Source organism: Balaenoptera borealis (genome assembly GCF_965194805.1).
Source record: "Balaenoptera borealis genome assembly, chromosome: 9".
NCBI lineage: Eukaryota > Metazoa > Chordata > Mammalia > Artiodactyla > Balaenopteridae > Balaenoptera > Balaenoptera borealis.
In genome coordinates this window covers 13,624,893-13,638,339 of record NC_138873.1, presented here as the reverse complement: position 1 = coordinate 13,638,339, position 13,447 = coordinate 13,624,893, and the positions used below count along the sequence as shown (strand labels likewise).

At 36.2% G+C, this 13,447-nt stretch overlaps 1 protein-coding gene across 6 annotated transcripts in view; it reads right to left on the bottom strand.

The window, feature by feature from the left end:
• Positions 1–5,699: 5,699 nt before the first annotated feature.
• The window catches only part of FBXO5 (F-box protein 5), a 14,901-nt gene continuing 7,153 nt past the window's right edge, over positions 5,700–13,447 (bottom strand). For 5 of the 6 annotated variants that reach the window (XM_082404612.1, XM_082404611.1, XM_082404614.1 and 2 more), the window contains 3 exons: positions 13,046–13,136; positions 11,914–12,096; positions 5,700–11,192 (listed from right to left, as the gene is read on the bottom strand). In XM_082404612.1, the coding sequence (XP_082260738.1) occupies positions 10,941–11,192; positions 11,914–12,096; positions 13,046–13,136 (526 nt within the window). In that variant the 3' untranslated portion in view covers positions 5,700–10,940. The remainder of the gene's footprint in view (positions 11,193–11,913; positions 12,097–13,045; positions 13,137–13,447) is intronic. The other variant, XM_082404616.1, reaches the window with a different exon arrangement.

Genomic DNA, 13,447 nt, shown 5'->3' with positions numbered 1-13,447 from the left:
ACATGAGACATCTGTCACAGAGAAAGAGAGTTCCATAAATTTTAGCTTGGCTACTCACCTCCACCTTGAATTTAGGAAACACATTTTGATGATTCATATATATAGCATAAAGGTATCATTGACAATAAAATGACTTCAGGCTATATAAACCCATAAATAAAGGGAAATCAAACCTTTCATACAAGTAATCCATGCAAGAAATCATTTTGTAAATTTGAAGACACCTATCCTATATTGGCATGATGGTTACAAGTCCCTAAAAAGAAAAAATACATAAGTTTGCACTTTACATTTTTTAACACATTCAGAGTTCCCCTTCCCTTCCTTCCAAGACACATGTTTTGGAGTTTTATGGTGCCCAGCATTAATTTTCTTCCAGTTCCTTGCTTTCTGAAACATGCCCAATAAGAAGCTATTAATCAGTTAGTGGAATCAATCATTTGTTTTCCTCAATTAACCATATTGACTAGAACAGCGATTCTCAGTCCTTAATGTGCATATAAATCACCTGGGGATTTTATTAAACTGTGGAATGAATCGGATTCAATAGGTCCGAGCGAAGACTGACATTTCTAACAAGCTTTCAGTTGCTTATGCAGCTGGGCAGTCGACACACGAGGCTTATCAAGGCTCCAGAATCCTTAGTCATAGGTATTTATTGCTGTTCACTCTCACACATAGGCATTCAACAAACATGTACTGAACATGAACTCTGAACCAGCCATTGTGCCCTCCAAAGAGTAAATTTAAGGGCAAGCAGGCTTTCAAATTTCTTTTTGCTTTATATTTGGCTTATTACAATTCCATTTTGGGAAATAGGGTGCAAAATGCCCCAGGGAAAAATGTGAATGGGGAATACTGGCTAGACTTGCTTGAGAGTAATTAATTCCCTCATTTAGGTTAATTTTTTGCTAAGCACCATTTAAATCCTGGGGGCCACCATCCTCATAAGTTTTACTAAAGGGAATGTCTTATATTCTCCCCAATAACTGTAAAAATGCAACCTGGCAGTTCAGTTATGAGGATCAACCAAAGGTTCATTTTCTTCATCCCTTCAACTTTTTCAACTCTTTTCCTAAGTAGGAAAACCCCATGGAAAGAAGATAGTTTTTGAAATCAGGCACGTTTGGGTTTAGATACAACATATTCTGCTTACTTGTGTGATCCTAGGCAATTTACTTCAATTCTCTGAGCCTCTGTTTTCTTACCTGTAAACATGGGTTAATAAAAATTATCTTACATTCATTTAAAACATACTTCTTGAACACCTCCGATGTACTGGGCACTGTTCTAATTCTTGGGATGGGAGAATGAACAAATGAACATAGACTTCTTCCTCATGTGTCCACGGGGTGGAAATAATGCTTATAAATAGGATCTGACCATCAAAAATGGTAGTAATTAGCATTCCTTAGTAGCTTTCAACTCCTTGGTGTTTTCCAGTTAACTCCTAGGTAAGTATTGGGTTGGCCAAAAAGTTCGTTCGGGTTTTTGGTACCAGCTTCTGCAAAAACCCGAATGAACTTTTTGGCCAAACCAATAGAACTGCCATTTTCACAAACTTTCATAGCAGTTCTCACTTACTCATGCTTACTATATAAGCCAGGCATGGTTCTAAGTGCTTTACGTATCTATCCACACTCATTTAACCCTATGAGGCAGGTTGTTATTTTCATTTTACAAGGATAAGAACAGCAATGCTTAGAAAGGAAATTAAAGAATTTACCAAGACCATGAGCTGGTAAATAGAGCTGGGATCTGAATTCACATAGTTTGGCTTCAGAGACAAGGTCTTAACCACAACATCTTGGAGTAATAAAGTTAGAACCATTCTAAATAAGTCCCCAAATTTTCAGTTCATGTATTAAAACTGCCCATACCGAACTGTATGTTAGCTAGGTTTAGTATGCCCTCTGGTGGAAAACCAAAGAAGGAAAGACAAGGAATGTGAAGTGCAACAGGAAGAGACAGGAACAAGTTCACTGACATTCTGGGCTCTAGAAAAGTTCGCAAGCTCATGAAAATGGCTGGAAAATCTACCAGGAAGAAGGCATAAGAATACTGAGCAAGACTAAATAGTCAACACGACGTAGCTGCCTCACACACTGGCTACACACGGCAGAGTCCCTACAGGGGCAGCTGTGCGAAGGAATCTTGTAAAATCTCAAAGAATGAATATCAGAATTACAGTTTTTACGAGAAATCATTGTAATTAAAACAAGTATTTGCCAGAACATCAAAAAAACATGATCATGTAGCTATTGTACACTGCCTTCTCAGGAAGGAATTGAGAGCAGGCAATGTGGTATTCCCTTCTGGAGTGCTAGAATTTTCAGGATTCATGAACTCCTGGGACGTGCCTTCCTAAGGCCCGAAGGGCTGATTCTGTGCTCCGTAACCTCACCTCCCAAGCAAAAGCTGGTGTAAAATAAAACATTATTTCTTTGCTTCTCAGACTATACACTCAAGTGGTTAAAGGCAGTAGATCTTAAATGTAAGCTGGCTGGTGGACCTTGAAGACTGCACAGCATTTTGTATGAAGTCACCAACACTGATACTTTTCCTGTGCTCAGGCAGCTGAGGAGGGGAGGGAAGTACTGCGTCCTCTTATGCTTCTCTTCACTCTTCCTCTCAGTCCCAGCAAGATAAGCACCTTTGTTCCATGGAGGCCAGGAGCCCCTCAGGAAGACTCTTACTGCTGGTAAGAAACAGTCACTGTCAACTACAGGCTCTTTGGCTGAGGGTTGCCCTCTCCGCTCCGTATTCGCGTCTCTCAGGGAGATGGCAGTGACATTACAGACGGCTGTGCATTCATCTTCGGAGAATCTAGGACTTGATGTGCACGTTAATTTATCTACGGAGAAAGAACATGACCTATTTTGCCCTGGGACTAGAAAATCGATCCTTCAGTTGACTGATGGACCGGCATTACTGTTTCTACTCTTTATCTTCCTACAATCCATCTTCCACTCATTTTAGTGCTTCTAGCGCATCCTCTGGAATGAGAAAACTCATCCTTAAAAGTATAAAGTATTTTTTAGAATTTTTACTTAAAATTTTAAAAAAATACTTTTACTTTAAAAAAAAATCGTACTAGTCCTTAAAAATAACTACGTAACTGTGTTCTGAAGTTCAGTCAACAATATACATGTTGTTTTGGGTTGTCACAATCTCTAATATCACTTCAGAGTTTCCTTTTCTGCCACCCTATTCTGAAGGCTTTAAAAAATAATTTTCTACGGACTTTTCCTAGCTCTTGGCATGAAATAGAAACGGATTTTTCTGTCATGTGAAGAAAATAGGTGATGAGCATTGCTTTTCTTCACAGTAGTAAAGGAACTTCGGAGGACATCAGTGTTTCCATGCTGAATTCACACAGTCATTTGCTTGTGTACCTCTCTCTCAGCACTTACTACTTTCCCAGAAACCATATAAGCTCCTTGACCAATCCATCTCTGAATCAATCACAGGACATAGTAGAAATTTTGCACATTTGAAAAAGGGAAAGAGGAGGGAACAAGAAAAGAGGTCATTCTTATCACCATCAAGATTATTTTCAATATTTCCTTTGTTCTGAGCCTCTTGTTAGAAGTCATTTTTCCTTCCATTCTATTATCATATTTTGTTTACTTCATATTTATTTCATTTTGCTTTCTATTACGGTTAATTTAGTATTTCTTTTTCTCTTTCTCTCTACCCCCTAGACTTTTTCAACTGGATTTCTTATCTGAGCCATAGAATACAGAAAATTATTTGAGTGATTATTTTCTTAATTTCTTCAAGGAAGGCTCTTAACTGGTACCATTCTATATGCCTAAAAGAAATGTTAATTTATTATATATAATAGATGCCTTAGGTCATTAAAGCTCAGTTCTTTCCTGCAACCCTGGCTGGGAAAGGCTACGCATTTGACATCACCCACAGTACTGCACTGTACTCCATTACAATAAGTGTTTTTTTAATAAACAAATAAATGAATGAATGTAAACTTCTAAGTGTGAGTCATTTGAAGTTTCATTCAGTTCATGCTTTAACAAAGTTATTTTCTAGTAAGGTTACTTTCTTTGCTCATCTGCTGAGGACGAAAAACCTTTTAAATTCTCAAGAGTTAAGAACATAGGTAATGGAAAATTTAACATGAGATTTTTCTAACCTTATCAAAATGATAGAATTATTTAGGAAGGGGCTTGTTTATTTAGACTATCATAAACATCCAGATATTTCTAAGCATTCGTATTTTGGCCATAATAAAAAAATTACAACATATACATTTATTTACTAGGTATCAGATACTGCATTAACACTTTACCTATATTTTCTCACTTAATTGTTATGTTAATAATATCAAGTAGGTGTTATTACCTTCTCTTTATAAATATGAAAACTGAAGCTCATAGAGGTTAAAAACTTGCTCAATGTTAAATAGTAAGTGGAAGAGTTAGGATTCCAAACCAGAAATGTCTGACGGTACAAAATGTCTGCTCTTTCCATTTTGGGACACTACTACCCCACGGATGATTTAGACAAATAAAAATTCAGGTTTATCTAATATATGACTATGTACCTGCTTCTGTTAATGGGTTGAGTTATCTTTTGAATATTGGCAACATGGAAAGAATTATATTAATGAAATGCAGTGGATGTTTAACCATAAGTGCTTAAAAAAAGAAAGGGGATGGTTTCCTTCCCCTTCCCTTTCATCCTAATGACCCACCACTTCTTTTCACTAACTTTGTCTATTTTATAATCCTTTTGAAACCAAATGATAAAGTGTAGCTGGACATTCTCATCTATGTCCAATATATAAAATGATATTGGACCAAAAAATAAGCCCTCATAACCCAAACAAAAAAGGCATTAGCAAAACAGTATTTTACAAACCTCAAATTATAGGTTCTCTATGGCCCTCAAAGCTCAGGAAGAAAGCAAAGCCTTATTCCTGAGGAAAGGGAGTAGAGAAGAATTTGTAAAGGGTCACAGCAGTTTCCGCCACTAATGTGGAGGCAAAGCCCAAGTTCAGTTCCACCCATTGACTCCCAGAGATGTCAGCCTGAATCCACACAGTCAGTTCTTTCATTCATTTCTTCCACAGTTATTTAGTAAGCATTTTCTGGGTGATGGGGAGATAGGACCTGGCCTGCGCTGGTAAGAGCAGTTACCTGTTAGTTTGGGAGTGAGGATGGGCAGAGGTCAGATAAGGAGCAAGTGCTGCAAAACCGTGAGTGTTGGGGGCTCGGAGAAAAAGCATCCAAGTCTATTTAGGTGACCTCTAGTCCTTCCTTTTCTAGCAAATACCTCTTATCTCTATACCTAGAATAAACTTATTTTTAGAAAATATGGTAGATCTTGGTACTAGGGTACTAGAGTGTGACATGTTTAGGTTATGAGGCCAGAAAAGTTTCTTCTGTTATTGTTTGTTGTGTGATATTAGACCAAGGCTGTCCAATAGAAACATAATGCCAGCTGCATATGTAATTTAGCATTTTCTAGTTGCCACACTAAAAATAATGAAAAGAAACAGGTAAAATTAATTTTTGTAATATCTTATTTAACCAAGTATATCCACTATATCATTATTTCAACGAGTAGTCAATATAAAAAGTATACATGAGATTTTGCTTCTCTTCATTCCAAGTCTTCAATATCTGGGGTGTATTTTACATTTACAGCACATCTCTGTTTGGATTTGAATGAGCCTCATGCTGCTACTGCATTGGACCGTGCAGATCTCAACTTTGAATATAAACATGGATAAAAATGTTGAAGATAAGCAAGGCTTCTGTTCTTAATACCCGAGACCAAAATGTAAATAGTTTATATTTACCTATCCTAGCTAAACACTATGTTGTGGGCTTTGTGTTATAATCTGACAGTACAAATTGAATGGAAAAGCAGTAATATTGTTTCATCCTTTTTTATATTAAATTTCAGGTGAATGAACAAATTCAAAAGTATGGTGTTATAAGAGCACCATCTTGTGGCATTGTGCTGTTTATATTGTTGAAACAGAATTTGGGGAAAAGAGAACAATGCCAAGCAATCAGGATAAGATTATGATATTAAGAAATTAAATTTCTTAAATTTTAAGTAATAGTGGAGGAACGACCATTGTCCTCTCTCGTCTGCAATCTTTCGGGCAGACCCTCGAGTTGTATGAATCGGGCTTAACAAACTTCCCAGCTAGATAGAGGACATGGAAATGCTAAACTCTGGGAGTCAGATAACACTCCAGCATGAACCTTGGTAAAGGCAAGCAAGGCTTTAGTGCTAATATGTGAATACAGTATTTACTCCAGTGAAATATGACAAGGAGAACGCTCACAAAAGACCAATGCATATGAACACATTGAGATTTTAGCAGAAACCCTAGATTATAATCTCCACCATCATAAGCGATGACAGATCTACTACGGAGCTGCCAAACCTGAACTTTCTTCATTAAAGGCCTCAGTGAAGTAGCATTTGCCACTAAATGGTCACTTCAACGAATCAGAAATACCAGTTGGTCCCAGCACCGTGTTAGGGGGGCCAGGAGTGAATCTGAGAAGTCAGACTGCTCACTGGCTTGACCAGAGAAGCCACGTAAAGGAAGTCATTTTGGAGACTAGCTCCCAGTAGAGACCACGTGTGACCAGGTTCAGCTCAAGTGCCCTTCTGAATGTAGCCATGTGTTCTTGTCACAACTTGAACCACCTAAGGAATCTTTTGACATAAAATTTATTTAGATTCAATCCATAAGACATATAGGGTCTCCCTGGATGCCAGAATACAAACAAAGAAGTTTTAGGAAGCTTTAAGCCAGTACTATGATTTTCTGTAAAAAAAAATGAATCATTAAAAAAAAAATACCATATGTATCACAGTCACCATGAAAATGGTAACATCTGTAAGTTACTCATTATACTCCTTCTGTAGCAGGCTTAAAATAGTCCATTTTGGTGATCATACTAGTCCCAAACCTATTTTGGTCTGGGAGTATGTGTTCTTTATTCAGGGACATTCTACACAGATGCAAGATGGCTTAGCCTCCTGTACTTAACGTTAGTGTTGATTCCAGGCCGAGAAATTATACATCTCAGAGTCCTGGGGAAGACTTGACCGTCTTAATATTAATTAGTGTAGCTAAGTGAAGGGTGTGAGGAAGGACTTCTGTTCATCTTTCTCTTGTCCGAGGCTCCTAGAAAGGTGTGCCCACTTTGTATGAGTTGTCTATTATTGCATAAGGAATCTTCCTCAAACTCTGGGGCTTAAAACAAAAAACAGTTATGACCTGGGGTGGGCGCAGGAGTTTGGGAGCAGCTTAGTTGGGTGACTCAGTTTGTACTCAGGATGTTGACAGGGACTAAAGTCTGAAGGCTGGGCTGGAGCCGGAGGACCTGCTTTCAAGACTCACCGACTTGGCAATTGGGAGGAAGCCATTTGGCACTTTACAGAGACCTCAGTTCCCCACAGTGTGGGCCTTTCTATAAGCTGCTCACAATGGACTTTGTCCCAGTGGGTGATGAGAGAGAGAAAGGGAGGCAGAAATCACCATGTCTTTTATAACCTAGTCTTGGAAGTGACACGCCATCACTTCTGCTGTATTCTATTAGTCACGTAGACCAAACCTGAGGCAGCGTAGAAGGAGATTACACACAGTTGTAAATACCAAGAGGTTGGGATCATTGGGGGATATTTTAAAGGCTATTCTATTCAACATTTTGCTGGAGGTTTAAGACAGTAATAATATGGCAAGAAAAAGAAATAAAAGGCATATAGACTGTAATGGAAGAAATAAAACTGTCTTTACTTTCAAAGACACAGATCATCTACACAGAAAATCCGATAACTAATTGAGTTTGGCAAGGTTGTAAGCTACAAGTTCAATCAATTACATTTCAATATATTAACAATAAATAATCAAAAATTGAAATTAAAGACACCATTTACAATAGCATGAAAATATAAAACATTTAGGAATAAATCTGACACAAGATGTGCAAGACATGACGATTAAAAGACAAAACATCGCTAAGAGAAATTTTAAAAGATGTAAATAAATGGAAGAACTACTGTGTACACAGGTTGGAAAACTCAGTGTTGTCAAGATGACAATTCTCTCCTCCTAACCTAATCCAATAGATTAATAGGTTCATTGCAATCTCAATCAAAATCCCATTATGTATTTTTGTAGAAATTGACAAGTTAATTATAAAGTTTATGTAGAAATGCAAAGGACCTACGACAACTTAGAAAATATTTTTTTTTGAAATAAAAGAAAAAAGGACTGTCACTACTTCATTTTAAGACTTATAAAGCTAGTTATCAAGGCAGTGCAGTTTTGGAGTTCGAGAGACAAATAGGTAAATTAACCAGAATAGAGTCCTGAAATAGTCCCTCATGTTTATGTAAAATTGATTTTTGACCAAGATGAAAGGTCGTTTCAGTAAAGAAAGGATATGTCAACAAATGATGCTGGAACAAGCGGACACTCATTTCAATCAATACCTCCCACTATGTTCCAAATGTAAACTGCAACTGGATCATAGACCTAAATGTTAAATTTAAAACTATAAAGCTTCTAGAAGAAAACATAGGAGAAACATATATATGCTCTTAGGTTAGGCAAATTTCTGAGATGTAACACCAAAAGCATGATGTATTAAAGACAAATAATTGATAGTTTATACTTGATCAAAAATAAAAACTCTTCCAAAGACAATAGGAAAATGAAAGACAAGACACACCCTGATAAAGCACTTGTACTCAGAGTATATACTCTCATATATCAATAACACACACTCCCACACACAAATCATTTGCTAGACTCTTGACCAAAGAAAATGTATGATGGCAAATAACAATGCCAAACATCATAAGTCATTAGGGAGATGTAAATTAAAACCATGACATACTGCTACATACATATTAAAATGGCTAAAATTAAAGACAGACTATACCAAGTGCTGCTGACCACGTGAAATAAATGGGATGCTCATACACTGCTGGTGAGAATGTAAAATGGTACAGCCACTTTGGAAACATTTTGTTATTTTCACTGACCATATAATCCAAAAATTCCACTACTAGATATTTACCAAGAGAAATGAAAGAAAACCACTTGCAAAGACTCATATACAAATGATTACAGCACCTTCATTTCTAATAGCAAAAAACTGCAAAAAATCCAAATGTCCAACTACCAGGATGAACACACATATAAACAAACTGGTATATCCAATAGTATATTGCTTATTAAGAAACAGGGATGAACTACTGGTACACACAAAATGGATGAATCTCAAAGTAATGTTCTTTGAAAGTAGACAAATAACATAATTATTTCATTTATACAAAATTCTAGGAAAGGCAAACTAATCTACAGTGACAGATCAGTGATTGCCTGGGGACTAACAGGAGGGATTACAAATAAGCAGGAAAAACTTGGTGGATGATGGTAATATTCATTACCTTCGTTCCAGCGATAATGATGGCTTCATGCACGCATATGTCAAAACATCAAATTATACACTTTAATATTTTTGTCTGTCAATTTTACATCAACAAACCTTAAGCAAACCTGTGTTAATTTTATTGGAGGTTCTACTCCATTAGACAAAAGACACACCCACAAACCCATTTGAGATAAATCCTCTACCTTAGGTTTCTGCTGAGATCAAGGGCAAAGCCCTTAAGCTTCTGTGAGGCCCTACTGAGAGGATCTGTGTGGCCCACCTTTAAGTCTATGCCTCTGGTAGATCTGAATTAAAACTCTTTAATTCCTCCATATCCATAATTAAAACCAAAATATATTCAACTTCAGAATTAAGGAATAAAAAAAAAAAAGTCCTTATCCTGGGCTCTTATTAGCACAAATGCTCTGATTGCAGTCAAAGACAACATTTTATTCTACATACCGTTTTTAATCTTTCTAGTATAGTTTTATATATTTCTTTTGTGGCTGTTTAAGCCATACAGTTTAACTGGTTTAGTGATGAATGAATTAATACACCAGTATTCCTCAAAGAGTGTTTTATGGTCTTCCTGTATTGAACCATCCTGAGATGCTTATTTCAAGACCCAACTACACAACTACTAGGATACTAGTGGGGAGAAAACTGGAATAGAGCCTGAAACAGAGCCCAGTAATCTCACAAGGTCCTCAGATAAGGAGACAAAGATCCACTCAATGCCTTCACACATACCAGGCAGTGTCCTACAGCTTCTTACTTCAGCTGTTTCTAGGATTAAAATGTTTAAATAAAAGACTCACATTATTTATTAAGCTTGTAACACTTTTATTCATAACAGGAAAAAAATTTATGTACATGTATATACAAAAGAGACATTTATTTTCTTACTCTGGCACATAAAAAATACAGATATATTTACATATGTACAAAATATTAAAACATACAAACCTTACGAATAATGAAAAGCAAGATTTCACAAAAGATACTTTTTTGGGAAATACACACACTGAAAAAGAGGTTCAAGAAAGGTGACAAAACATTTAAATTAACAGACACCAGAAGATGATATTTCAATAGGTATTATTAATTTGGTAAAGCAAATAAAATGTCTCAAATGCTAATGGATGGTAAAGAAGATTTACATTTAAGATTGTCCAGGTAAAATTACATGGTCCTCCTTTACCATAAAATTGAGACAATTTTATTTCATCTCTGAATCACAATCATCAGAAAAACAGTTTTTCTTAAAATACTTAAATTTTCTGATTTATATTGAGAATTTTGAATTTTTTCACATTAAATTGTAAAATATTTTAAGAGTTTGTGTATCCTCTCTTCTCACTGGGGGAAAAAAATCCCATGTACTACACTGATTTCAACATAAAATTGAACATCACAGTACATTTATTTTTTATTTTTTTAAGTTAAAACCTAACATTTTCTAACTAACCTTCAAGATCACTTACAACTAACTGATTTATTAAGAGATCACAGTCGTCGTAAATTCTTCTTGCTTTTCTTAGTACCAGGCAAAGGACCCATTTTAAAACTGGCTTTTAGGGGCTTGCCATTTGAACAGTCTTCAGTGGTATGATAATTACACAGGCACCTTGTGCAATAATCAAATCCACAGCCTTCTCGTTTACAGGTTGCCCGTTGTAAATAACAATCGTATTTTGCAGGTGAATTACAGCGAATACAGGCTTTGAGGCTCTCGTTCTTTTTCAAAGTTCTGGCAACCTAGAAAGAAGAAAATCCATAAACAAATTTTAGTAAGGACTGAATGTAATTTAGGTAGTCAAAACAAGGGCACCTCTGTGCCTTCCCCAATACACGTATAAAGCACTAATGTCACAACTCCCGCCTTTAAGGAGCTTACTGTTCAACGGGTGAGAAACCACTGTCAACTGATCCAGTGGCTATTTCCTAATGCTACAAACATGCTCTTATTCATAAATGCTACTCACACATCAATGCAGAACTTAAATGTCACCTTTTCTGTGAATTCTTCCTGGAGTCACTCAGGAGATGGTTGCTCTTTCACCTCTAGTTCTACTTTTTTAAAAACACCTATTACATTATATGGCATTTATCTTTATATAGCTATGAAGGTTACCATGTTTCCATATCTATGCGGTGCCTGATAAAATTGACTTCTTGCTTAGCTCTCTTCCTCAGTTATTAAAGGCAGTAATTGTGAAACGCAGTACTTAACAGTTTTATAAAAAAACCTTCAAAATCAAGGTTTTTCCTTATTCTCTTAGTGTTTCCAAATTAGATCTCAACAACACTGAACTGTCATAAACAATGCCAAATGATATCTATTATTTTCGGCATAGAAAGACATCTCTGTGTACTTCCCTAATTTGATTAGTTGAGTTATAAATGGTTTTCTTACTCTAAATCCTTTTAACAATAAATGTCCCATATGTTTCTAATTTATTAATAAACAAAAAATTACCTCAGAGAATTCACTGTGTCGACTGTAAGTAGAACCTTTCTGATCACCAGGATCAGGTAACTTGGTTCGAGCGTCTTTTTTGGGGAGAGTCTGGGTGGCTGACTTTTGCACGGATACTAATGGGGTTCTGAATAAAACATACTCTCTGGTTGAAGCGTGTGGTGAAAACTTAATGTTCTTTTCCTAATTAAAAAAAAAAGGTTTTAATAGGATTAAAAAAATATTCTCCTATATTCTCAACAAGCAGGAATTTTTATTATGTTTGTACATGTTGTACATGTAAAAGGGACAAATGAGAATGTAAAGGATTTATTCCTGTATCCAAATTACCTGCATGTGCTTAAACACAGCCACCCACAACTATTCACACATTTAAAGCCTAACAACCAAGCTGTTGAGCGAAACTGTAAATCAGAAATTGTGAGAAAGCGCTTTACACTCTTAGTATGTAGCATCTAATACATGATTTATAAAGCACTACCACCAGAACAAAAGGTCATTCTCCCCACCCACCAGTAGATGGCAACAGTCACTGTTTAAGTGTCCCCTCAGTGCTATGAATGGATTCAAAACAATCTTTTGGAGTAGAAAAGTTTCCATTAACACCAGCTTATACCTAAAGAAACTGAACTTGGAGAAGTTAAGCAATGCTTGTCTAAAGCTACACAGCTAGTAAGCAGCAGCACCAAAATTTGGACCTAAGTCTGCCAACTCCTAGGCCTGAAATTTTAATCATGTGTCGATCTTGATTCTCAGAAACATCTCCAAAGTTACTAAGTATTTGGTAAAGTAAATGAATTCCTTTCCTGCATTAAGAATCTTCAATATGTAGATAATTACTGTTTGTTAACAGCTAAACTACAAATGGCAACCAAGATTAGCTATATGGTCAACTCTCAATGAGATCTGAGTAGTTTTCCCTTTATCTTCGGACATTTCCTTTCATGGAGAACCCAAGAAATAAATGACTGGGGTGGGATCCCATCCCCTTTATCTTTGAATTATTTTAATGAGTTACGAATGTAAAGGATTTCCAGATCATCTGTTATCCTTGCTATTTCCCCCTACGATTTCAAAGGTAAAGAGCACTAGCTGTTATATTTTAAAATTAAAGCAACTGCAAAAGACTTACGGTAATTCTTTGTATTGCTTTATTGTACAATTGCAATGCCCCCTTATCATCTTCTAGAATCTTCTTCCAAGTTGTGCTCACTTTAGACACACTGGAAAAGTAAATGATTATAAAGGAAACAATTAAAGCACCACAAAGAGCTAAGATGACTATATTACAGAAACATTAACAGTGCAAAAAAGAAATTTCTATTAGCAGTGCTTCTTAAACTCGGCTATACATTAGAATTGCCTGAGGCATGCACTTAAGATTTAAGGATGGCCCATGCCTACTAGTCACTTGGGTTTAATTGATCTAAAATGGGGGCCAGGGCGCTGTATTTTTTTAAAAGCTCACCATCAAGTAATTCTAAGTGGATCCAGGCTTAAGAACCACTACACTTCGTACTTCACTTTTTCACAA